The 23316-nt window shown below is 47.2% G+C and overlaps 1 protein-coding gene across 2 annotated transcripts in view; it reads left to right on the top strand.

The window, feature by feature from the left end:
• Nucleotides 1-23316, top strand: part of USP2 (ubiquitin specific peptidase 2) — a 76190-nt gene that overhangs the window by 46963 nt on the left and 5911 nt on the right. For both annotated transcript variants that reach the window (XM_054998195.1, XM_054998196.1), the window contains 10 exons: nt 2289-2339; nt 6402-6525; nt 8485-8596; nt 11088-11198; nt 12527-12591; nt 14126-14229; nt 15255-15335; nt 17207-17285; nt 18359-18466; nt 20670-20790. In XM_054998195.1, the coding sequence (XP_054854170.1) occupies nt 2289-2339; nt 6402-6525; nt 8485-8596; nt 11088-11198; nt 12527-12591; nt 14126-14229; nt 15255-15335; nt 17207-17285; nt 18359-18466; nt 20670-20790 (956 nt within the window). The remainder of the gene's footprint in view (nt 1-2288; nt 2340-6401; nt 6526-8484; nt 8597-11087; nt 11199-12526; nt 12592-14125; nt 14230-15254; nt 15336-17206; nt 17286-18358; nt 18467-20669; nt 20791-23316) is intronic.

Genomic DNA, 23316 nt, shown 5'->3' with positions numbered 1-23316 from the left:
GGTAGCATCTTTTCAGAGATTCAGATGTTCTTTCTTTCCCAGCCTCGCTAACCAAAAGGTTATGTGCTATCAGATTTATAGGCTTCTTTCTAAAGGCTTACAAGGTAGCTTAAGTACCAGGAACAATTATATACATTTTTAAAAAATGAATATCAATAAAACAGCAAAGAACAGCTATCACTGCTACAACCTAGTAGGTAAGTACAGACCCAGCAGGTTCAAGAGCATGGATGAGGGACTAATTTTTTTTAAAAAAAGATAGAAATGCATCAAACAACCCAAATCCTGGGTAAAGAAGAATTATTTGCCCTAACATATCAAAGGCTGGGTGCCTTTGAGTGACTTCCATTGTCAAGGGGCATAGATCCAGAGTAGTTAGCCGTGTTAGTCGGTAGTAGCAAAATAGTAAAGAGTCCAGTAGCTCCTTTAAGACTAACCAACTTTATTGTGGCATAAGCTTTCGAGAACCACAGCTCTCTTCATCAGATGCATCGTGCATCTGACGAAGAGAGCTGTGGTTCTTGAAAGCTTATGCTACAATAAAGTTGCATCTGACGAAGAGAGCTGTGGTTCTCGAAAGCTTATGCTACAGTAAAGTTGCATCTGACAAAGAGAGCTATGGTTCTCGAAAGCTTATGCTACAATAAAGTTGGTTAGTCTTAAAGGTGCTACTGGACTCTTCCCTGCGGTGGTTGTAGCTTCTCTCCCCTCTTGGTCCCTGGCCAGCAGACTGGGCAAAGGCAGTGTGACCTCAGTCCATTGTCAGGTGCCAGCTGGGCTTCTTTATAGATCTGGCAGCTAGAGTTTGTGCCTTTTGCATGCTGATGACTGAGGTGCTGTGACTGCTGCCAAGGAGTTGCTGAAGTTGGTTCTCCACCGGCTGCGCTTTGGGCCGGCACATGCACAGGAAAAAGGACTTTGCCTCCTGCCAGCTCTTTTCTCGGGAAAGAGTTAATAAAAACCTTCGGGAACGCTTTGAACTTTGCATCCCTCCCCACGTCCTGTGTGTTCCATCCAACAAGACCTGGAAGGGGGAGGGGGGCGGAATTCTTGCAGAATTTCCTCCCCGGGAAACCTGTCTGAAAGGCTAAAAAGCCCTTCTTAGCCTACCTTTCTTGGTTTGGTTTGGTTTGGTTTAGCCAGCTCTGTCCTTCAGGAGGTATTTTATTCCTGTCTTCTTGGTTTTGATTCTCTCTCTCTTTCTCTTACTGCTTTGTTTCTTTATATAATTGTGATTTTGCTTTTTATTGCCTGCCACACTGATGGAAAGAGACAGATTAAGGGTCACAAAAAATAATGTTACTGGAAAAGTGGCTTTACCTAAGGCAGAAAAGAACTGGAAGGACCAATGCAGGACTCCGACTTAGCATTTGTAGCTCTGAGATATGCAGAAGGCTTCACCTGCCTGATCAGTAATTGATATATCAATTCTGCAAAGTGTGTGTGTGGGGGGGGTCAGTATTATTTTTCCCGTGTTGCAAATGGGGAGGCAGGGCTGGGAGAAAAAGACATGTCTAAGGCCACTGGGTGAATTTGTACTGAGATCTGCACCCAAGACTCCCTCGTTCACAGCTCAGTCTTTTGGCAACTGCTACTCTATCGGACAAGCATTTAGCACATGGCTTCTAGTATTGTAGCATCTTATCCTTCAAGGAATGCTTGATTTCTCCAAGAAGAGGCCTGCCTGGAAACTCCTAACCCCCACCTCAGATAGGTTTGGGTCTGATTGCATTTCCTGCTCTTAAAAAGAAAGAGTCCAGTAGCACCTTTAAGAATAACCAACTTTATTGTAGCATAAGCTTTCAAGAACCTCTTCGTAAGACTCTTTACTATGTTGTGACTACAGACTAACATGGCTAACTTCTCTGGATCTATTAAAAAGGAAGAACTCTTTGAACCTCCTCCTCAGTTTTGTTACTTCCCTGTTCCAGGTGTGAATCCTGGCATTGCAAACAACTTCTGACAGCTACAGGCTCATTTCAGGTGATCCTCCAACATCTGGTTTGGAGAATCCCGAAACCGAATGATGATCAGCTCTCATGTTCCCATGTCCCCATTGCATAAAAGTTCCCTTTTTATTTCCTGTTTGGTGCCTGTCCAAATTGGTGGATTCAAGTGTTACAACAAAACTGGATTAGGACTAAACAGGATATTGAAAGGGAAGCTTCCAGTCCCCCAAACCAGTCTCAGGCTGAAGAGAGGGAAAAGCAGAGATTATCCCTCTCCCTTGAATTTAACCATTTGCTCCTAATGCTGCAAATCTTACACCGGTTCTTCTTTCTCCACAGAACTCCAAGACGGTGCAGGGTCTGACTGGCCTCCGTAACCTCGGCAACACAGTAAGTCCCTTCCGCTCTTTTCTTTCCCTGTGTATTACTTGAGCATATCTACACTACGGACTGGATGAACAATTACTCATTCTCCTCTGGGAACTCTGGGGGTTGTATTTCTGCAAAGGGGTAAATGGGATCCTCTGTCTGCTTACCAGACTACAATCCCCAGAATTCTTTGCGGGCAGCTGTGTCAGTTCAAGTGACACAAAGCTAAGATGTGTTGTAGTGTGGATGCCGTTTGCTAGGCAAGCCTTTTGTTGTAGAGGCTCCTATTGGCCCTTCTGGCGGGACTTACTTAAGTGACGCCATCTTGGAGAAAGGGTTGACGTGACTAAAACACCTCAGGTGTTTGGTGGTCAGGTTCCTGGAGCCCCAGAGTGTATTATGGATGAATTTCCTCCAGGACTGGTGTGCCACCTCCTCATACGCCAGCTGTGACTGAGCTGTGCCACTCTGAGTGCCACGGTCTGATAAGCAGGGTGGCAAACTGACTTAGCCTTCCTCTCTGTCAGCCTGTTGAGTAGGTTTATGCTGCCAGCTGAGGAAATTTCGACAGGTCTTTCCTCAGCCTCTCAGTTCCTCTTTGTGACAAGAGTTCTGGGAATCCCCCGCCTTTTGTACAGGCCGAGCCCTGAAGGCTTGTCCTGTAACCGCCTCAGGAAACTGTCACACAGCAGCGTCTCCTCTCGCCCACCACCACCCAGTTCTGTTTCAGCCCTCTAGTAAGAGGCAGAGAAGTCTCCAAGGCCTGCCAGGGGGTTCCTTACGTGTCTCTCAGGTGTAAGAGAGCAGACAAGACCTCTGCAAAGTCCGAAAAGCTCTTTGCATGTCCATGTGGCGGATATGGGGAATCAGGGGCTGCACATGAGTGACGCGCTTCATGGGGGCGGAGGAGCACATTGAGCAAAAATCGGCTGCCACATCATGGTTCTTTTTGGGGATATGGCTCATCACCCCTGCAGAGCAGGGGTGGTATGCTAAAGCATGGGGCATGGAGTTCAAAACCTTCCACCCACCCACGTGCTTGAGGTTTTGAGGCACTATCTTGCATCAGGAATCCCACATCCTTAGTGAAATATTTTCTCCACCCTGGGAGCATGTCTGTACCACAAACTCATTTTATGCCTGTTTAACTCTCATAGTATAAAGATACCCACCTGTCGGATATTTTACCTGCCCGTTCTGCAATTTGTCAAACAAACTAGGGCCGATTCCAGACGGCCGTCTGCAATCCGAAACGTTGCGCGTTGTCGCGCGTCATCGCGCGGAAAACGCGAAATATCGCGTTTTCTCGCGCGAGTTTTGCATGACCTCGTGCAAAACTCACGCGAGAAAACGTGATATTTCGCGTTTTCCACGCGATGACGCGCGACAACGCGCAACGTTTTGGATTGCCGTCTGGAATCGGCCCAGGTGTTTTTGGACTGGCAAAACAGGGAGGGAAGACAAATGTGGGGGGTAAATGTTAACCTCACATTGTGATCGGAATTCAGCCTATGGATCTGTCCATTTGTTTGGTATTTCAGCATCACAAGTGGGTAAATTTTGAATTGTCAGTTAGGGAGGTAACAGAGAATTCTGTTAGAAATCCCCAAGTCCCCTCACAGCACTGCAATTCCCAAAGAGTAGGGATTAATTAATTAATTAATTAATTAATGTGCTTGCTTGCTTGCTTTGTCCATGCTCCACTTCCCCCCCCCCGGGACCCAAAGTGGCATACGTCTTTCTGCTCTCCTTTTATCCTCACAACAACCCTGTGAGGTGGGTTAGGATGGGAGTGCACAACTAGCCCGAGGACGCCAGTGAGCTTCCCTGGCACAACAGGGGTTTCAAGCCTGAGTCTCCCAGATCCTAGACCAACACTCTAATCGCTACCCGCACACAGGCGGGAATGATCAGTCCAGTCCGTAGGAGAATTTTTTTTTGCTATGATTGCAGCATTTGATTCAGTCTGTTCATTACTCACCATCCCTCCCACACTTAGCTTTCCTCATCTTCATTGCGTGTCTTTCAAAAGGTGACACATGAGGTCCTTATTCCTTAAAAGGCAGTGGAAGCAACAGTGATCCACTCAGGTACTCTCAAAGTGCTTTAAATGTTCCTGGCTGGAAGTACGATCCAGCCAGCCCCTTCCCCGTGGCACGCTACTCCCCCATGACATGTTCCAAAAGAGGGCTAACTTTTTAGCAGACCTCTTCCCTGTCAAAAGGAAAAGAAGCAAGTCTTCTGCAGAAGGAAGGAGAGGGAGGGACTATTTTCCCAGAGCAAAAGTGCCCTGTTGTCCCATACACACACACACCAGAGAGGACCCCCAGCTGGGGAGCCTGGAGCAGCCCTGATGGTAACCTGCCATCCCACTCGCAGCAACACGAAGCAGGGGCAAGCCTCAACTGCTGCCAGCCGAGTGAGCTGTCCTTTGGCTGATAGCAATTGCAGAGGTGGGCGAAAGGAAAAAAGAATTGTTTTTGAAATTTAAAAATAGCTTATCGTTCGGATCTTCTCCTGCAGCAGATGCTCAAGCAGGAAGAAGTCAGGAAGATGCACTCACGCACACACTCGGGGGGAGGGGGGAGGGGGGCAGGAAAGAGGGGCGGCTCCAGCCGTTCTCTCCACCAGTTTGGTCAGCCTCCCCCACCCCAGCATCTTGGATCAGTGGAAGGCAATGGGGGCTCTGCTGGTTAACCTGCAGATAGTCCAACAACCCAAGCAAGTGTTTGGTGCGGCACAGTTAGGGAGTACTGCTCCATCCCAAGAGCTCCCCACCAGTGGCATGGATGGTCGGCGGGGGGAGTTTCCAACAGTGACTGTGCTCTCCCAAAAGGGGATGGTGGGTGTACCTGGCTTGGAGTGACCAAATACTTTGCATCGGCCCTGCTCAGATGTATTCCTCTTCTTCTGGCTGTGCAGCTTCTCTATTGGCAATGAAAGCAGTAATAATAATAATAATAATAATAATAACATTCAATTTATATACCACCCTTCAGGACAACTTAATGCCCACTCAGAGCAGTTTACAAAGTATGTTATTATTATCCCCACAACAATAATCACCCTGTGAGGTGGGTGGGGCTGAGAGAGCTCTGAGAGAGCTGTGACTAGCCCAAGGTCACCCAGCTGGCTTCAAGTGGAGAAGTGGGGAATCAAACCTGGCTCTCCAGATTAGAGTCCTGCCACTCTTAACCACTACACCAAACTGACTCTAGAGGTATGGTGAGTTCCCCCTCATTGGCAGTCTTCAAGGAGTGGCTGGACAAATCCTTGTCGGGGATGCTTTAGGATGTTCCTGCACTGGGAAGGGGGTTGGACTAGATGATCCGAAAGGCCCTTCCAGCTGAATGATTCTATGATCCCAGCTACCCTTTCCTAGATCTGGGATAGGCTTTCTACTTCCTCACTTGCTGTGGGCACTGGACATTGAAGCCGCCTTATTCAAGCCTCTCCACATGCAACAATGACGCATGTGCAGAGATGGAGAAAAGGTACGAGCTGGTGAGTACCAGTGTGGTGTAGTGGTTAGAGTGTCAGACTAGGATCTGGGAGACCCAGGTTTGAATCCCGCCTCTGCCATGGGAGCTTGGTGGGTGGCCTTTGGCCCGTCACATACTCTCAGCCTCCCTCCCAAGATTGTTGTGGGGATAAAATGGAGGAGAGGAGAATGATATAAGCCACTTTGGGGGTGCCCTTTGGAGAGAAAGGTGAAGTGTAAGTGAAGAAAATAAATAAATATGCATGATCGATGATGTGTCGGCACAGAGCCTGGGTATAGAATGTGCACAAAAGTAACCCTCTTCCCTGTGATTGGGTACGCTGATGTTTCAACCGTTTCCGCTTTTAAAAATAGCATTCATATCATTGCATTGAAGGAAGAATTCTCTGCCCCCCTCACACTCTTTGAGATCTGCCAAGTTGAGTAAAAGTGGGAACGTTGGGCGGCATATTGTAGGGGGGAAGGGCAGCTTACTTCTTTAGGGGGGCAGTTTTGACCCAGGCGCAAAGTGTCCCCCCCTCCCCGCTCTGTTCTGGGGTTTGCCTGGCCTTTGATTGACTCGCATTCCGTGCCTCCCACAGTGTTTTATGAACTCAATCCTTCAGTGTTTGAGTAACACCAAAGAGCTTCGGGATTACTGCCTCCAAAGCCAGTACCTCCGAGACCTCAACAACAACAGCCGCATGCAGATGGCCCTTATGTCAGGTAAGAGTTTGCTGTGCCCTCCTCTCTCACTCCTCGGAGATTCCTGCCATGCAAATGACAGAGAGCCAAGCTACAAGTGACGAATTACACTTGCCTGGCAAGTGAACAGACCCACGTGTATTCCTCGCTGTTCACTTGCTCTTCACTTGATCAAGTGGAGCGCAAGTGAATGGCAAGTGAACAGGGAGGAATACACGTGAGTCTGTTCACTTGCCAGGCAAGTGTAATTCGTCACTTGTAGCTTGGCTCAAAGTTAATACAATGAGGAAATGCTCCCAGAATTACAGCTCATCCCCAGACCTCAGAGGTTAATTCCCCTGAAGGCAGCGGCAGTTTTAAAGGATGGAGTCTATGGAATTCTAATCCCACTGAACCTTCTTCTCCTCCCGAAACTCTGCCCATCTCCAGTCTTTCTTCCAAATCTTCAGGAATTTCCCAAATTAGAGTTGACAGCTCTAAACTGGCATGCATGAGGCAGTCCCCTTGGGTGACTTGCAGTGCAAAGAAAGCTTTTCTTGGTCCTCACAGGTGTTTCCTATGCGGCAGGCCCACCCAAGCTGTGACCCACCAGGCATAACACCATCAGCCATGCATGGTGGCCCATCCAGAACTTCATCAACTTTCTGGATGTTTGCGGCTTGCCTGTGGCTGCCATAAAGGGAGCTCTTCTGTGCATGGGCCAACATGCTCTGCAGTCATACTGGAAGGGTTTGGGGGCAAGGAGAAAAAACAGCTTTCTCCCTAGATAGGGTGGGATTTTGCAAAGCTTCCGTCCTCCCCTACACTAAGGGGTCTGTTAAAGAATCTTCCCAGCAGTGTTTTAAAGAGACATAATAGCAAAGAATCCAGTAGCGCCTTTAAGACTAACCAATTTTATTGTAGCATAAGCTTTCGAGAACCACAGTTCTCTTCGTCAGATGCATGCACATCTGACGAAGAGAGCTGTGGTTCTCAAAAGCTTATGCTACAATAAAATTGGTTAGTCTTAAAGGTGCTACTGGACTCTTTACTATTATGCTACTACAGATTAACATGGCTAACTCCTCTGGATTAAAGAGACATTACAGCCATAAAGGGTTCCAATTTGGGCAGAAGGAGACTGGGCGAGTTAACCTTTATTCCCACCCCCCAGTGGAATTTAGTCAATTGATACCACCACCGCCCTGCTGTTTTTGTCTCTGGTAGGGAAAAAGAGACACTTCATTTTTTCTGTTGTTCCTTTCCAAAGATAACAACAGTGTAGAGGGTTTCAGCTGAAGAAACCATGGGAGAGGAACGGGTTAAAGGGCTGCCCGTCCCAACATCAGTGCCCAGTCTGAATCTGAGCATTGCACAGCTGCTATATCTCTTTCACCAAAAAAAACCCCCAAGGGTTACCCATCTCTCAATGTCAGGTGTTGCTTGGCTCTAGTTTTCAAGCTGACCAGTGAAAACTTCCATCCCATTTGGAAGGCACATTTTAATGTGCAGTGAATGGGAAGTGGGGGGTGTTTGTATGGTTTTTATAAAGAGATATGCGTATATATGATTTTACTGTACTTTAAAGGACAAGAGAGGAGGTAATATTGGATGGGGAACTGGGGGAAAGATAACGGGGGTGTGTGATTTGTCTGTGGGCTCAAGGCCCCTCAAATTGCTGATCTGTCCTTGTCCAGCTTGAGTAACACTTGTGCAAATACAGCTGCCACACAGTATTGGGGCCTACCAGGGCCTCAGCAAAGCCCCCTTCCCTAGTTTTTTTTTCCATTCTTGGCAAGCAGCAAAGCAGAGTTTTTATTGAGTGCTTGGTGGACCACCATGCACAGCTCGTGGCTCCGTTTGGCTTGACAAGTCGCAGACATCATTCAGACCAATTGTGCTCATTTTTGTCCAATGTATTCCGAGGAAATATGATTGATCTCTCCCAACAAAGCTACCCTATCAGAATTCACTCTTTCTTCCTTCCCCGTTGTGCTCCAGAGTTTGCCAAGCTCATCCAAGCATTGTGGACGTCCTCTCCTAATGAGTCCGTGAGTCCTTCCGAATTCAAGACTCAGATCCAGAGATACGCCCCTCGCTTTGTTGGCTACAAGTAAGAGATCTTCTCACCTGTCCATTTCCCCCTTTCTACTTGGCAGTGATTCGTTTTGAGAAGGAGGGAGGAGTGATTAGGTTGTGTGCCTCCTGGAATGTGCACATGTTTTGAATTCCTCCAGGATGGCTAAGAGAGCAATCCTGAGCAGTCTGCTACTCAGGTTATTCAGTGGGGCTTATCACCAAGAAAGGACAGCACTGTAAAGGGTAAAATCAGACCAGATGCTTGGAAGATCCCCAATCAGGTCTCCAACACATTTCCCCCTTTTACATATCACTTAAGGGCCCTTTTCACACTACTTACTTGCTTCCGAAACATTGCGAGATGTAGCGCAAAAACACGGAAGATAGCGTCTTGTCACGAGAGTTTTGCATGACATTGTGCAGAACTCGTGAAACATTGTGCAAAACTCTTGCGAGAAGACGCTATCTTCTGTGTGCGCATGCTCCCAGGGCTGCTGGAGTGGCGCGGAGGGCAATCTAAACTCCCCTCTGTCTGGAGATCAGGGGGCGGGGCCACCAACCATGTGACCATTTTCAAGAGGTTCCGGAACTCCGCAGAGGGCAATCTAAACTCCCTTCTGTCTGGAGATCAGGGGGCGGGGCCACCAACCATGTGACCATTTTCAAGAGGTTCCGGAACTCCGCAGAGGGCAATCTAAACTCCCTTCTGTCTGGAGATCAGGGGGCGGGGCCACCAACCATGTGACCATTTTCAAGAGGTTCCGGAACTCTGTTCCACCGCATTCCGGCTGAAAAAAAGCCCTGCTTACGGTAGACACTGATTTGGATAAGAATTGTTTATAGGAAGGAGGAAGGGATCAACATTCCCGCTGTGCCGTTTTCCCAACTTTAGATGCCCCACCTAGCCAATACTTTCCCCATTGGGGGGAAATATACAAATGGCCTGTATGTTGCTGTGGGACAAATGCCAAATCTGGGGTGCTTATTCTTTCCAGCCCCCAGCAGTTCTCATATTCTTCTGCCAGCCCACCCCAGTCATTGGTCATTGCATGCTGATTTTTTTTTCTATCTTAGAGCTTGGATGGTAGAAAAACAGTAAAAAGGGAGAAATGCCTTGATGGCACTAAATGTTCCTTGTTAATCCCACTCCACCTCCTTTGGCAGAGCCTACAAGCGAAACGGGGCTGGGAACTCCCTTCCTTCCTCCGCCCCCCCCCCCCCATGTACTGTTTTGCTTCCATTTGCATTTTAAGGTGTTGGGTGCCAAGTGAGGTGAGCCACAGAATCCCCACCGCAGCCAACTGCTGTTAGACATGTGGTAGAGAGGGGTCAGCCAAGAGCAAAGTGCTCCACACAACATCAAAGCAGTGTCACACACACACACACACACACACACACACACACACACACTGAATGTGTACACCAGGATGGAGTGCATGGTCTTAAGAGCTAAGGTGGACAAAACACTGGTGATCTGTAGTTGGATCTTCCCAGGGTATTTAAAGCTAAACTACCATTGCAAGCCGTCCTGATTGGTATTGGAGAAATGGAGGTTTATTCTTCCTCTCCTATGCAATTTGAAACTGTCCAGTGCTTCTCTTAACCCTACAAGAGTGGGGGGAAACACTGACGCCTGTTTGCTTTTCTACTAAGGTTAATAGCCACATAGGGAGGGCAGTTTCAATGGCAAACCCATGCTGGTTCGAACCTTCTTTCTGCAAATTAGGACTATGGCTGCTTCCACACGTTGGATAATCCACTTTCAATGCTCTTTAGTGAACATTTGAAACTGATTTTCCATGTGTGGAACAAAAAATCCACTTCTAAAGGATTGCGAAAGTGCATTGAAAGTGCATTATTCAACGTGCGTGGAAATGGCCCTTATGTGGCTGCAGTATGGATTTAAAATAGTGCCAGGAAGACCCCATTGCAGACCTCCCATCCAGAGTCTGTTCTAGTCCAATCCTAAGACTGACAAAGGAGCAGGCAGAGAGTAGGGGGAAATTGGTGATGGCAGAGTACGAGAAGGCTCACCTACATTATCTCGGGAATTCTTGCACCGACCCTGTAAGGTAGACAAGATGTATTTTATATTAGTACATGGTGGAGGGTGCCATAAATACATGTACGTCTCTTCAGCAGGGCAAATAGCGTCTCTGTGGGGCTGTGCAGGTCAGGTAAAATGATGTGGTGGGGGGAGAGTTTAAATCCCCCCCTGCGCACTGTAATCCTGATCCAAACCGGGCTCCTGTGTGTCTGGGAACTGTATTCCAAGCATGGAATTTGCAGCACACGTCTGATTGGAAATCCTCATTGTTGATACAGAGAGGACATAAGAAAAATGTTGCATATAGTTCAGTTCCTGGAGTGGTGGCAAATGGATGGCTAATGTGGGAGTTGCCGAGAGCCACTGGATCCTCTCATTATGAGCTGCCATATTGCGTTGATTCTCAGGATCCCATTTGTAGCACCTAATTGGCTCTCAGGAGGCCGCTGGGTAACTCTTGCCTCTCTGCTCTCTGCAGCCAACAAGACGCTCAGGAGTTCCTGCGGTTCCTCCTCGACGGGCTCCACAGTGAAGTGAATCGGGTACTGGTGCGCCCCAAGGCTGGCACTGATAACTTGGACCATCTCCCGTGAGTTGCAGGGCAATGTGGCAAATCAGGGAAGAGCAGGCAAAGGGGAAAGGGGTCGCATATAGATTCTGGCAAGCAGAGGACCTGTAAGGACCTGTGGGGGGCATCTAATTTCCTCCACATCTTCACTCCCACTGTTTCCTCTTTCCCCTCCCCGGCAGCTCCAATAGCATGTCCCTTTTTCCTGCTTCCATCTCTCCTTCTCACGCAACCAGCCTACCTGCCTTTATCTGCCCCCCTCCTCCAGCTTTCCCTCCTTCCCTCCCCTAGGAAGCCTCTCCCTGGGAAAAGTTTGGCTGGGTTTGTGCTGTGGCTGCCACCCATGGGTCAGATTTGGGGCAGTTGCACAACGGCCCAGTTGCACAGGTTTTTTAGATTTCAGATTTTTCTGCAAACCTGGACTTCAGGTTTGTACAAAAATCCCCCCTTCTGTCCCTAGCTCCATTTTGTGGATTTGTTGATCCACATTCTATGGCATGGTTCAGAACTACATATATGATTCTGCTCCATTGCAAAATTTGGTGAGGATGTTTATGTTTGAAACTACCATTTCTTCATGGCTATTACATCTGAGAGAGTGGCCATCACATCTGACAAGATGCTTAGGTTTCTTGCAAGCCTACAGGTTCAAGGAGATATGCACCACAAACTTGAATTGGGCTGGCATTAATTTCCTCTCCCTGTGGAATTTTGGGAATTATAGTTCTGTGGGAGAGAACTGAAGGCTCTCTAACAAAGCATTATCAGGATTGCACCAAACTCCAGTTCCCAGGATTCTGGGAGGAAGGGGGGGCATGACAGTTAAAGAGGTAAAAACCAATTTAAAATGGAAGTGTAGATGAGCTATAAGAGTCTCTACCTCTGTACAGAAGCATAAGTAGCAAGGAGAAGAGGAGAAGAGAATTGACCTCCTGTCAATTTCACCTCTGGGGAAAGGGGAGGTGAAATTGACAGAGCCTTCAGGGAGAAGAAGATGAAATTAACAAACCCTCTGAGGAGCAATCTCTGCCGGCTTTGTCTTTTTAAACTACACTTCCTGGCTAAAATTGCATCTCCCTACACTTGAGCATCCCCGTGTAAGACGTCTTGTGTAGAGAGACTCTTAAAGTGCTGTTGTTCTCTGTTGCTAAGTTTTATTGGTAGCGTGCTTGTTTCAATGGCATTTTAAGCAAGTTAGCTGCTTCAGCAGCCATCTGACAGAGAGATGTGATGGGTATCTGTTAGAGTGAGAAATAAGAAGCGGGGATGTCCTACAGCCCTGAAATGGGCTAGGGTGGGGGAGGGAGCCAGTTGGTGAGCTTCTTCCAATTTCTCTCTTTCTCTTCCAGTGATGATGAAAAAGGGAGGCAGATGTGGATGAAATACCTGAACAGAGAAGACAGCCGGATTGGGGGTGAGTGCCTGGCAGGAAAACCAGGTGACAATAGGAAGGAGGTTTTGAATGATGGGTGGCAGGTAGGAAATAAGGTGTGGCTCTGGAGACCGACCGCATAGTCGTTTTCAGAAATCACCCTACAGGTATAGGGAAGGGGTTACTGTCATCAGGAGAATCTTAAGTAGAGGAGATTGAGATACAAGCAGTTTCAGGTGGGTAGCCATCTGTAGTAGAACAGCAAGATTTGGGTCCAGTAGCACCTTAAAGACTAACTAGATTTCCAGGGGATGAGCTTTGTAGAGTCAAGCTCCCTTCTTCAGATACATAAGGGCGAAATCCTAAGCAGAATCCTAAGCCATTGGAATCAATTGGCTTAGACTGGAGTAACTCTGTTTAGGATTGCACTGTAAATTATAGGGCAACCTTTTTGCAAACACAGATATAACAGAAGAGCAAAATCGAGGTCCAGTAGCACCTTAAAGACACGCTAGATTTCCAGGGTATGAACTTTCGAGCGTCAGAGCTCCCTGAACCAAGCAGTAATTGACACTCTGAATCAACTTATTGTCTGTGCTCTGAACAAGATGGGATGTTGTGATTAGCTGAACCGCAGAGTGTTTGGGTACAAGAAAGGAGCTGCACTTTCCTCAGAGGCCACAACTTAAACGTTGTTTTGCACAGCAGCCCCCTGATGTGGTTATTTGCAAATGCACAGAGAAGAGGACGCCACGTTGGCAGTGAGCTCTTGATCTGCTCGCCTCCGGGTGAATGCAGGTGTTGCAGACCAGTTTGAAGAGCTCTTGAATTTCAGACTCGAAGAGGTGCCTAATGAAACTAGGAGGGCTCAGATAGGTTCCTCCCCAGGAAGGGTCATGCTCAGAGCAGAGACTGCTTCTTAGTAATTAAGACAACCGAGGAGGACGAGTCACTGCTGCAGCCTTTAGAAGCCAGATGTCTTCCAAGATGGAGTCTAAGAGTGGAACTACAAGTGACAAAAGGCACAGGTTGGACACTTGCCAGCTTCCCTCAAGTTTTGATGGGAAATGTAGGCAGCTTGGCGGAATGTTGGACAAGTGACAGTTGAAAAGCCCATTGGACATCAGTCAGAGAGCCAAGCTGCAAGACTAGGATGCCTACATTTCCCATCAAAACTTGAGGGAAGCTGACAAGTGTCCAACCTGTGCCTTTTGTCACTTGTGGTTCCGCTCTAAGGTTCAAAATGGAACTTGAACCAGCATGTATATACAGAAAGGCACAGATTAGCCATCCTCACACACAGATCAGAAAGAAGGTGGCCACTTTTTGATATGGGGAGAAAGATAAATTGGTAGGTCTACAAATGGCCAAATAAAATTGCGTTGGGGGTGAATTTGGCCTGAAGACTGCCTGTTGACCCTCCCTCGCATCTATCTGAGGGTCGGTTGATGCTGCTGCTTACGGGAAAGGAGTTGAATTTCAACAGCCCCTCGATACTGTCCGGGACTGGCCAGTGGCTGTCAGCAGACAGCCTTACCTGCCTGCTTCCCTCCTCATGGTCTCCTTTCCTCTGCAGATCTATTTGTGGGGCAGCTGAAGAGCTCCTTGACATGTGGTGCCTGCGGATACTGCTCTACGGCCTTTGATCCCTTCTGGGACCTGTCGCTGCCCATTGCCAAGGTAATCACGCCCTAGGCTAATGTTGCATTAATAACAGCATCATATCTAGGTCAGGAGAATAGTTCCCTCTTAGAGTCTCTTTACGCAAGACGCCTCGGTGCGTGTTGGTCAAGTGTAGGGGGACGCAGTGTTAGCCGGGAAGCATAGTTTTAAAAGACAGAGCAGGTGGAGATCACTCCTCAGAGGGTTTAATTTCATCTTCACCTACCCAAAAGCTCTGTCAATTTCACTTCTCCAGTCTTAAATTGTGTGGGATTGCAACCAGAGGGCAGTGAAGAATAGAAATGGGCTAGAGCTGCCTTCCAAAGCTGGACTTGGACCAAGAGAGGTTATCATGGGCTGAAGTTTCCCTTCTGGCATTTCACAGCCCCTTCATACAGCAAAGCCTTTGACCTACCGCTGGCTCTGCCTTTTAAACTACCCTTCCTGGTTAACACTGCATCTTCTGACATATATTCTTCATTCTGTGGCCATTTCTGGGTGACACCTTTTAAGAAAGATGTAGACAGGTACAGAGGCAAGCAACTAAGATGGTTGGGGGAAGCTGGAAAATATCCTACAAGAAGAGGTTTAAAGAACTGGGTATGTTTAGCCTGAGGGAGACATGATCATACTCTGTGACTACTTGAAAGGCTGTCCAGTGGAAGAGGGCAAAGACTAGTTCTCTGTTGCCCCAGAGAGTGATACAAGAGCTATGGGGCTTAAGTTAGAGGAGAAAGAGCTATAGGGCTTAAGTTAATTAGAAAAAACACACGCATGTTAAGAGGTTCAACAGTAGAACCAATTACCTCGGGGTGGGTGAGCTCTCTCCCTCTCTGAAGATCTTTAAGCTGACGCTTGACAGCCATCTCTCTGGAATGTTTTAGATCAGAGGGTTTAATTTCATGGCCTTGAAAGCCCTTTTCAGTTCTAGGACTCGACTCTGCTTTCTCAGCCCCTAAACTTCTCACTCCCAGATCTCCCGCTCAATGGTTCTCTAACCCCAGCTCCTGGGTGCGTGTCCTTTTCTTTCTCTCGTTTCCCAGAAGAGCTACGGGGAGGTGAACTTGATTGACTGCATGCGGCTCTTTACCAAGGAGGACGTGCTGGACGGAGACGAGAAGCCCGTAAGGAACGGTCCAAGATGAAAGTCCAGGGGGGGAGGGGAGAGAATGTACTGATGAAGTGAGCAGATTGTGTTTCTGTAAGCAGCCTTCCCTAACGTGCATGGCATATACCAGTTTCAGAAAGGATTTTATGAGCAGTGAATGTCAAGATTTTCCCCTCTGCCCTGTCTGAAGTGTACACGCTTGGAGGGGGGGGGGCGTTAAACCTACACATTACACTTTCCTTCTGTTGTCCCCAGGTCCTAATGATCCGACATGCACTTGTAAGGTTTTCTTATTATTTATTTATTATTTACATTATTTATAGTCCACTTTTCTTAATGAGACTCAAAGCGGATTGCACAGTGTAAATCAATACGAGCAGCGGCTGGGACATTCAATAAACAGTACGATAGTGTTCGGGTTGCAGAAAATGGGAAACAAGTAGAAATCCACATCGGAGCCGAAACAAAGCATTGGAACTATTTCTAGGTGGATGGGGCTGATACGGATCAGGGCTGTGTTCTCTTTCACACTCCCTTGCATCAACCTGAAATAGCCCCATTAAGGAGGGACAGATTTGCCCTCTTGTGGAAACTTATGTGCAATCCATTGGTCTATGTGCTTTCCTCAATGGGGCAACTTGTGCCTCCCCCCCCCCCCCCGCATGAGGAACCAAGGGGAGGTTTAAGCCTCCTGTCCCAGCCCACCATGGTCCCAATCGGAATCGACACATGCACACCTGGAAATGGAGTTCCGAGTGTGGAATTTCCAGCACATGTCCAAATGCCAAGGACCTGGGGGGGGGGGACTCAAGGAAAATATAATGTGAATTTAGGCCCACTGTCTCGGGTGCTCAGGAGTTTTGCACAGTCTGTCTCTCTGGTACATTTTTATCCTGCCCTTCCTCCAAGGGGCTCGGAGTGATGTACACACAGCTGCCTAGTTTTGAATGAGGTCTTTTAAGGTCAGTGTGATCGACTCTGACTGGTGATGGCTTTCCCACGTTCCAGAGGTTTGTCACATTACCTGATCCTTTTAATGGGAGATGCTGGGGACTGAATCTGCGTGCCGAGGAGATGCTGTACCACTCAGATCCAAGCTACAAGAGACAAATTACACGAGGAGGAGCACGTGAAGGGAGTCGCAATGTTAGCCAGGAAGCTGAGTTTTAAAAGAGATCGGAAGGCTTTGTCAATTTCCCCTCTCTACAGAGCCAGGGAGATCCTTGCTCAGAGGGTGTGTTAATTTCTTCTTTGCCTCTTGAAGGCTCTATCAGTTTCCTCTCCCCTTCTAAGAGGCAAAGAGGAAATGAACAGACCCTCTGAGCAGCCATCTCCCTGGCTCTGTAGAGAGGGAAATTAACAAAGCCTTCCGATCTCTTTTAAACCTCAGCTTCCTGGCTAACGTTGCGACTCCCTTCACGTGCTCCTCCTCGTGCAATTCGTCTCTTGTAGCTTGGCTTTCAGTCACAGCCCCTCTTGTGCATGGTCCTCCCTTCGTCACTTTATCCTCAGAGCAACTCTGTAAGCTAGAGACTTGCCCTGCCCACTTCGCATGTTTCGCTTGCCCTGAAAGAATGTGCTTTTTTCAGCCCCTCATTCCTCAGCTAGAAGCTCGTGTCATATTTCAGGCTCTAACAAGCCCTCTGGCCTCCTCTGATCCCAGTCATAATGGACATGTGTCCTTATGGCGCTGCTGCATATCCTTACATAAACAGATGTCATTTTGCGAGGCAGCGTGCCAGCATGGCAGGTGTGTGTGTGAGAGTGTAGCACTGGGTCCCCTGCAAGCAGCAGCACAAATAGCCGTTGGGACAGCAGTTCAGGGCATGTCGCTAGTGTCTCCCCACACCACCAATGCTCAGTATGATTTCTTCCCCCTCTCCCCAGACTTGTTGCCGCTGCAAGGCCAGGACGAAGTGCACGAAGAAGTTCAGCATCCAGAGGTTCCCCAAGATCCTAGTGCTGCGTATCCTTTTTCTACCATGTGGCTCTGTCTCCATTCAATGTCCCTATTAAGCCCTGAGGGGCAAATTTGGAACAAGGGTCCCCTCAGGGCTTAACAGGGACATGGGATTCTTCTCTTACTACAGATGCTGAATTTCTGCTTTTCACACCCCAACTCTATCAAGCTAATTACAGTATCATTATACTTTACACCCTTACTTTAAATACTCCTCCTACTTTCTGGCTGGATAAAACCCTACACTCTTTCACTCCTAAATGCAGGGCTCATTTCGAGGGGGAATGCACAAGAACGCAGTTCCGGCAGGTCCCCAAAGGGGTCACATGTCAGGTGGCCCCGCCCACCTGACTCTCAGCCATTTGGGGCCTGTTTCAGCCTGGATTGGGGCCGAAATGGCCCAGATTGGGCCTCTGACAGGTGATAGATCATTCTCCCACTCAGCAGCGGCCCAGTCCTGACCATTTTGGGCCCCTTTTCGGCCATTTTCAGCCCCTTTCTGCCATTCTGGGTCCAATTTCAGCCCTGAATGGCCAGGATTGGGTCCAAAACAGCCAGGCTAGGTGATGTCAGGGGGTGTGGCATATGCAAATCAGTTATGCTAATGACACACTTCTGATGATGTCAAGGGGTGTGGCATATGCTAATGAGTTATGCTAATGAGTCCGTCCAGCTCTTTTTCTATGAAATGACCCCTGCCTAAATGTATCTGAAGAAAGGAGCTTTAACATTGAAAGCTCATACCCTGGCAGTCTAGTTGGTCTTTTTGGGTGCTACTGGAGCCAAATCTTGCTCTTAGCAGAATGAGCTTTTCCAAAGAAGCAGATTGGCTTGGAGTGTATAATTTATACAGGACACAGAAACTAGCTTTTCATAGAATTTTGAGTTATGGCATAGCAAAACAAGCTAACAGACCAACCCATTTCCACTGAGCAAGGAAAGCAGTTTTTCCAGTGCTAGGAAGCACCAAATAGGAACAGCTCCCTGCTTTGATGGAAAGAAAGGAATCAGAGGAGCTTCCTTTTCACCCCATAAGCCTGCCCTTGTAGTTTCTCTTTTTCCTTAACTTCCTGTACCAGACCTGAAGCGTTTCTCTGAAGCCCGGATGAGATCCAGCAAGCTCACCACCTTTGTAAACTTCCCGCTCAAGGATCTAGACCTGAGAGAGTTTGCTTCCCAAAGCTGCAGTGAGTATTTCCAACAGGATGCTGAGAATAGGAATACGCAGATGGAGTGAACAGGAGGAGCCCAGGTGAAGGGGTGCAGAGGAAATAACGTGATTCTTGGCTCCCATAGGTTCCTATGCGACACAGCGTGACTAACATGTCACTTCCTGTTAGCCAGGATATGGGAGAGACGGGATATAGAATGTTCCAGCTGTACCAATCTGTTGTCCAAGTGTGCAGGTCACATCACCCAACAAAAATTCTGCCTTTTGTATATCATCATACACAGAAATTTGGAGGAGATTTGCCCACAGTGGAATTTCAATGCTAATTTACAGATTCCTACTGAGAGCTAAGCTACAAGAGACAAATTACACGAGGATGTGCTCATGAAGGGAGTTGCAATGTTAGCCGGGAAGCTTAGTTTTAGAAGAGACCAGAAGGCTTTGTCAATTTCCTGTCTCTGCAGAGCCAGGGGAGATGCTGCTGAGAGGGTTGGTCAATTTCCTCTTCCCCACCTAGAAGGGGAGGTGAAACTGACAGAGCCTTCCAGAGGCAAAGAGGAAATTGACAGACCATCTCAGGAGCATTCTGGCTCTGTAGAGAGGGGAAATTGACAAAGCCTTCCGATCTCTTTTAAAACTTAAATTCCTGGCTAACACTGCGACTCTCTTCATGTGCTCCTCCTTGTGTAATTCATCTCTTGTAGCTTAGCTCTTAGTCTAAACACATTTCAAGGCAAGCAAGTTTGACTTCAGTTTTCCAGGGTACCTCTACACATCCCCTCCCTGGGACTCATAGAAAACATGAACAGGACATAGTTAGCTTAGCTTTACCTGCACTGGGAGTCAGGAGCTGGTGAAGAAATTCCCCCACCTCATAGCCGAAATTGGTAAAGCCTAGGAGCCAAGCCACAAGTGACACCTGACACAGGTTGGACACTTGTCAGCTTCCCTCAAGTTTTGATGGGAAATGTAGGCATCCTGGTCTTGCAGCTGTAATGGAGAGCCAAGCTGTAAAACCAGGACGCCTACATTTCCCATCAAAACTTGAAGTAAGCTAACAAGTGTCCAACCTGTGTCAGGCATCACTTGTGGCTTGGCTCTAAGACTTAAGTTACCACCAAGTGAGTTTTGAGGTTCATGTTGCTTGGGGAAAACATCCAACAAGTTTTCAGAGAAGCAGAGACTACTATTTAAAAGTGCTGAGGAGGATATGTCGATCAATGGCTAATAGCCCTGATGGCTAAATGAAGCCTCCACATTTAGAGGCAGTGTACCTCTCTCTGTCAGACGCTGGCAAGCAGCAGCAAGAGGGAAAGCCATTGCTGCCACGTCCTGCTTATTTCCTTAAGTGCCACCCATGTGCGTTTGCAGTGTACCAGAAGGCAGGGGCCTGCGCTGCGGAGCTTGCAATCTAAAAAGTCTAAAATGCAAACAAACAAAAAATATTGTTTGGGTTTTGTACATTTTTAGCTCTGGTTTAACTGTTTTAATGTGTTGTTGTTATTGTTTTGGTTGGTTCTGATCGTTTTAAAATGTGTTAAAAATCATTTTATGTTTATATTAACTGGTTAGCTGCCTTGGTGGCCCTTATGAGGGCCAAAAAGCAGAATATACATTTTGTTAAATAAATAAACTTTGTTACAAAGTAGACCACAGAGGGAGGGAGAAGGAAAGAGAAGGCTGGGATAAACAGTGGGAAGCATCCCCATTCATTCCACTTACATATACTTAAGTTTAGTTTGAGTAGGGAAAGATGGGGGGGGGTGGTCCTGACCTGGAGAACCCAGACAGGCCGGATCTTGTCGGAGCTCAGAAACTAAGCAGAGTCGGCCTTGGTTAGTCGGCCTTGGCTGGCAGACCTCCAAGAAAGACCAGGGTCTCTGTGCAGAGGCAGGCAATGGCAAACCACCTCAGTTAGTCCCTTGCCTTGAAAACCCCAGCAGGGATTGCTGTAAATCAGCTATGACTTGATGGCACTCTCCACCGCCAGGGAAAGGGGGAATTAAAGGACGGTGCCAAAGATTTCACGGAGCAAAATGGGTTTTGCGGCTGGTTTTGCTTGTAGGCCTTCTAGGAACAGTTTTGGGGCACTGCGCGAACATTGGGGGGCAGGAGAAAGAGTGTCTGCAGGTCTTTTGTTTGAGACACAGAAAACCCAGCCAGTGGCCTCCTGACATAAGAACGGGACAGTGATCGTGTGTGTCTCCTTTACCCTACAGATCATGCTGTTTACAACTTGTACGCCGTCTCCAACCACAGTGGGACCACCATGGGGGGCCACTACACGGCATACTGCAAGAACCCCGTGTCTGGAGAGTGGCACGCTTTCAACGACTCCCGGTAAATCTGGCCTTTTAGGAAGGACTTGGTCACTCCGAGAGCTGTGAACTAGTGGAACTCACTGCCACGGGAAGTAGTGGTGGCGGTGGCTTTTAAAAGAGGGACTAGACAAATCCACTGTGGCTAGGTCTCTCAGTGACAACTAGCTGTGCAGACTAAATTAAATCTCCATGTTCAAAATAGCAGGGGCAGTGAGGGGTGGGGAGACACAAGAGGAGATTGCCTCTGTGCCCAGCTTTTAGACCTTCCGAGGGGCATATGGTTGGCCACTGTGAGAAACTGGATGAACTTTTAAACAGCATTTTTTGTGCCAGGCTAGGGCTCTGTTTTATAGGGAGGGTGAGGTGGTTTCTCGTAAGCCACAGTGATCTATAATGTTTGGAACTAAAAATAAAAAGGAGTCCTAGTGGCACCCTAAATGCTAGTAGAGCACAAACTGCATATGATGGTGTTTCACAAGACCGATCTGGGTTCCCAACCTGGCACTCAAACAGCAGCAGCAATTCCTTCCTGGGAACTCAAGATCTGGGTCCGACAGCTCTTTAAAGACCAACTGGATTTCCAGGGTTTGAGCTTTTTAGTTTCAATCTGGTTGGTCTTTAAGGTGCTATTGGACCTGGATCTTGACCTTCGACTGCAGACCAACACAGCCACCCACCTGAAACTACTGGGAACTCATTTCCCAAACAGATACGGTCTCAATTCAGTAGAAAAATCAAGAGTCCAGTAGCACCTATAAGACTCACAAAATTTGTGGTAGGGTATGAGCTTTCGTGAGTCACAGCTCACTTCTTCAGATATCAAGAAGAAGTGAGCTGTGATTCACAAAAACTCATACCCTACCACAAATTTTGTGAGTCTGGACTCTAGGAGCTACTGGACTCTTGTTTTTTTCTACTGCTACTGACAGACTAACACGACTACCCATTTTGATTGGTCTCAAGTCAGATCAGTATCGCTGCACAAGGCAAGAAGGGATTCTGCCTCCCCTGTCTCTGTGCCATTTTCCTGACCTGAAATGGCCCAGGGGCAGGGGGACTGTTTGTTCCCAGGGCCTGCATGATTACTGATGGGGGGTGTTTTGGTCCAGAAGATGTCATATGAAGGAAGACAGAAGCCCCTTCTTATCTTAGTCCCAATCTTAATCATGCATTTTGGAAATGAATTTGCAAGAAGGATTCATTGGCCGTTTTCACACTAACATCGCGCAAAACTCATGGAACAAGGGCGTCTTCATGGTGCGATTTCTGACGTCACCCCATCATGATTCTGTTTTCGCGCCATGAAGACACCCTCGTTCTGTGAGTTTTGTGCAATGTTAGAGAGTGTGAAAACGGCCATTGTTGCCCTTTGCTTGAAGGAACATCTGAGTTGGGAACTCAGGCCCAGCCTTTGAAATACCATAACTCGTTCTTCCCTAACAAGTTTTTATTCCAGCACAAAGGTTCGTGGACTAGAGCCTGCCATCAAATGCATTCAGTAGGTCCTTGCTAGGTGGACATGTATATAGGAGGTTATGAAGAAAAGATTATTTTTAACAGCCAGATAAAAGAGCCATGAAATACAGGAAGTACAGGTTGAGATATAACTATTTGAAATGCAGATGTGATCAATAGAAAAGAATCCAGTAGCACCTATAAGACTTAACAAAATTTGTGGTAGTCCAGGTGCTTCTGGGCTCTTGCTCTTTTTTACTGCTACAGACTAACACAACTAGCCAGTTTGGTGTAGTGGTTAAGAGCGCGGGACTCTAATTTGGAGAGCCGGGTTTGATTCTCCACTCCTCTGCTTGAAGCCAGCTGGGTGACCTTGGGTCAGACACAGCTCTCTCAGAGCTCTCTCAGCCCCACCCACCTCACAGGGTATTTGTTGTTGTGGGGATAATAATAACATCCTTTGTAAACCACTCTGAGTGGATGTTAAGTCATCCTGAAGGATGGTATATAAATCAAATGTTGTTGTTGTTGTTAACTACCCATCTAGATGTGATCAAGAAAAGGACGTAGACTGTTCTCTGCAACAGTCATTGGCAACCTCTCTCATTTGGCTACGCAGGTTAACGAAGGGGGGGAAAGAATTTAAATTATAGAATGTAACTAAAAATAAGGATTTAAAACACCAGTATAAAATTTAATAATCCGCTATAAATACATATACTATTATACCTGTATGTGAGTGATTTTATTGTGTGTATATATATACCAGGTGTGTGTGTGTGTGTGTGTGTGTGTGTATACATACACACACACACACACACCAGGTTTATGCAGAACCATAAAAATCTAACTGGTGTATTTCTAATTGATTATTAAAATCTATACCAGTGTTTTAAATTCTTATTTTTAGTTACGTTCTATAGTTTTTTTAAAAAAAAATCTTTCCTTTGTTCCAACATCTTTGGTTGCCTTTGATTTGCAGGGTTTTGTTTTTTCTCCCCTTCTCTTTTCCTTAAGCAGGTTAACCCCTGTAGTATCTGAGGAGGCCCAAGTTTAGAAAAATGTTCCTAAAAATCTAATTTTGAAATTG

Source organism: Eublepharis macularius, chromosome 14 (genome assembly GCF_028583425.1).
Source record: "Eublepharis macularius isolate TG4126 chromosome 14, MPM_Emac_v1.0, whole genome shotgun sequence".
Lineage (NCBI taxonomy): Eukaryota > Metazoa > Chordata > Lepidosauria > Squamata > Eublepharidae > Eublepharis > Eublepharis macularius.
Note: the sequence above shows the minus strand (reverse complement) of the source record. Positions and strands in the feature narration are given on the sequence as shown.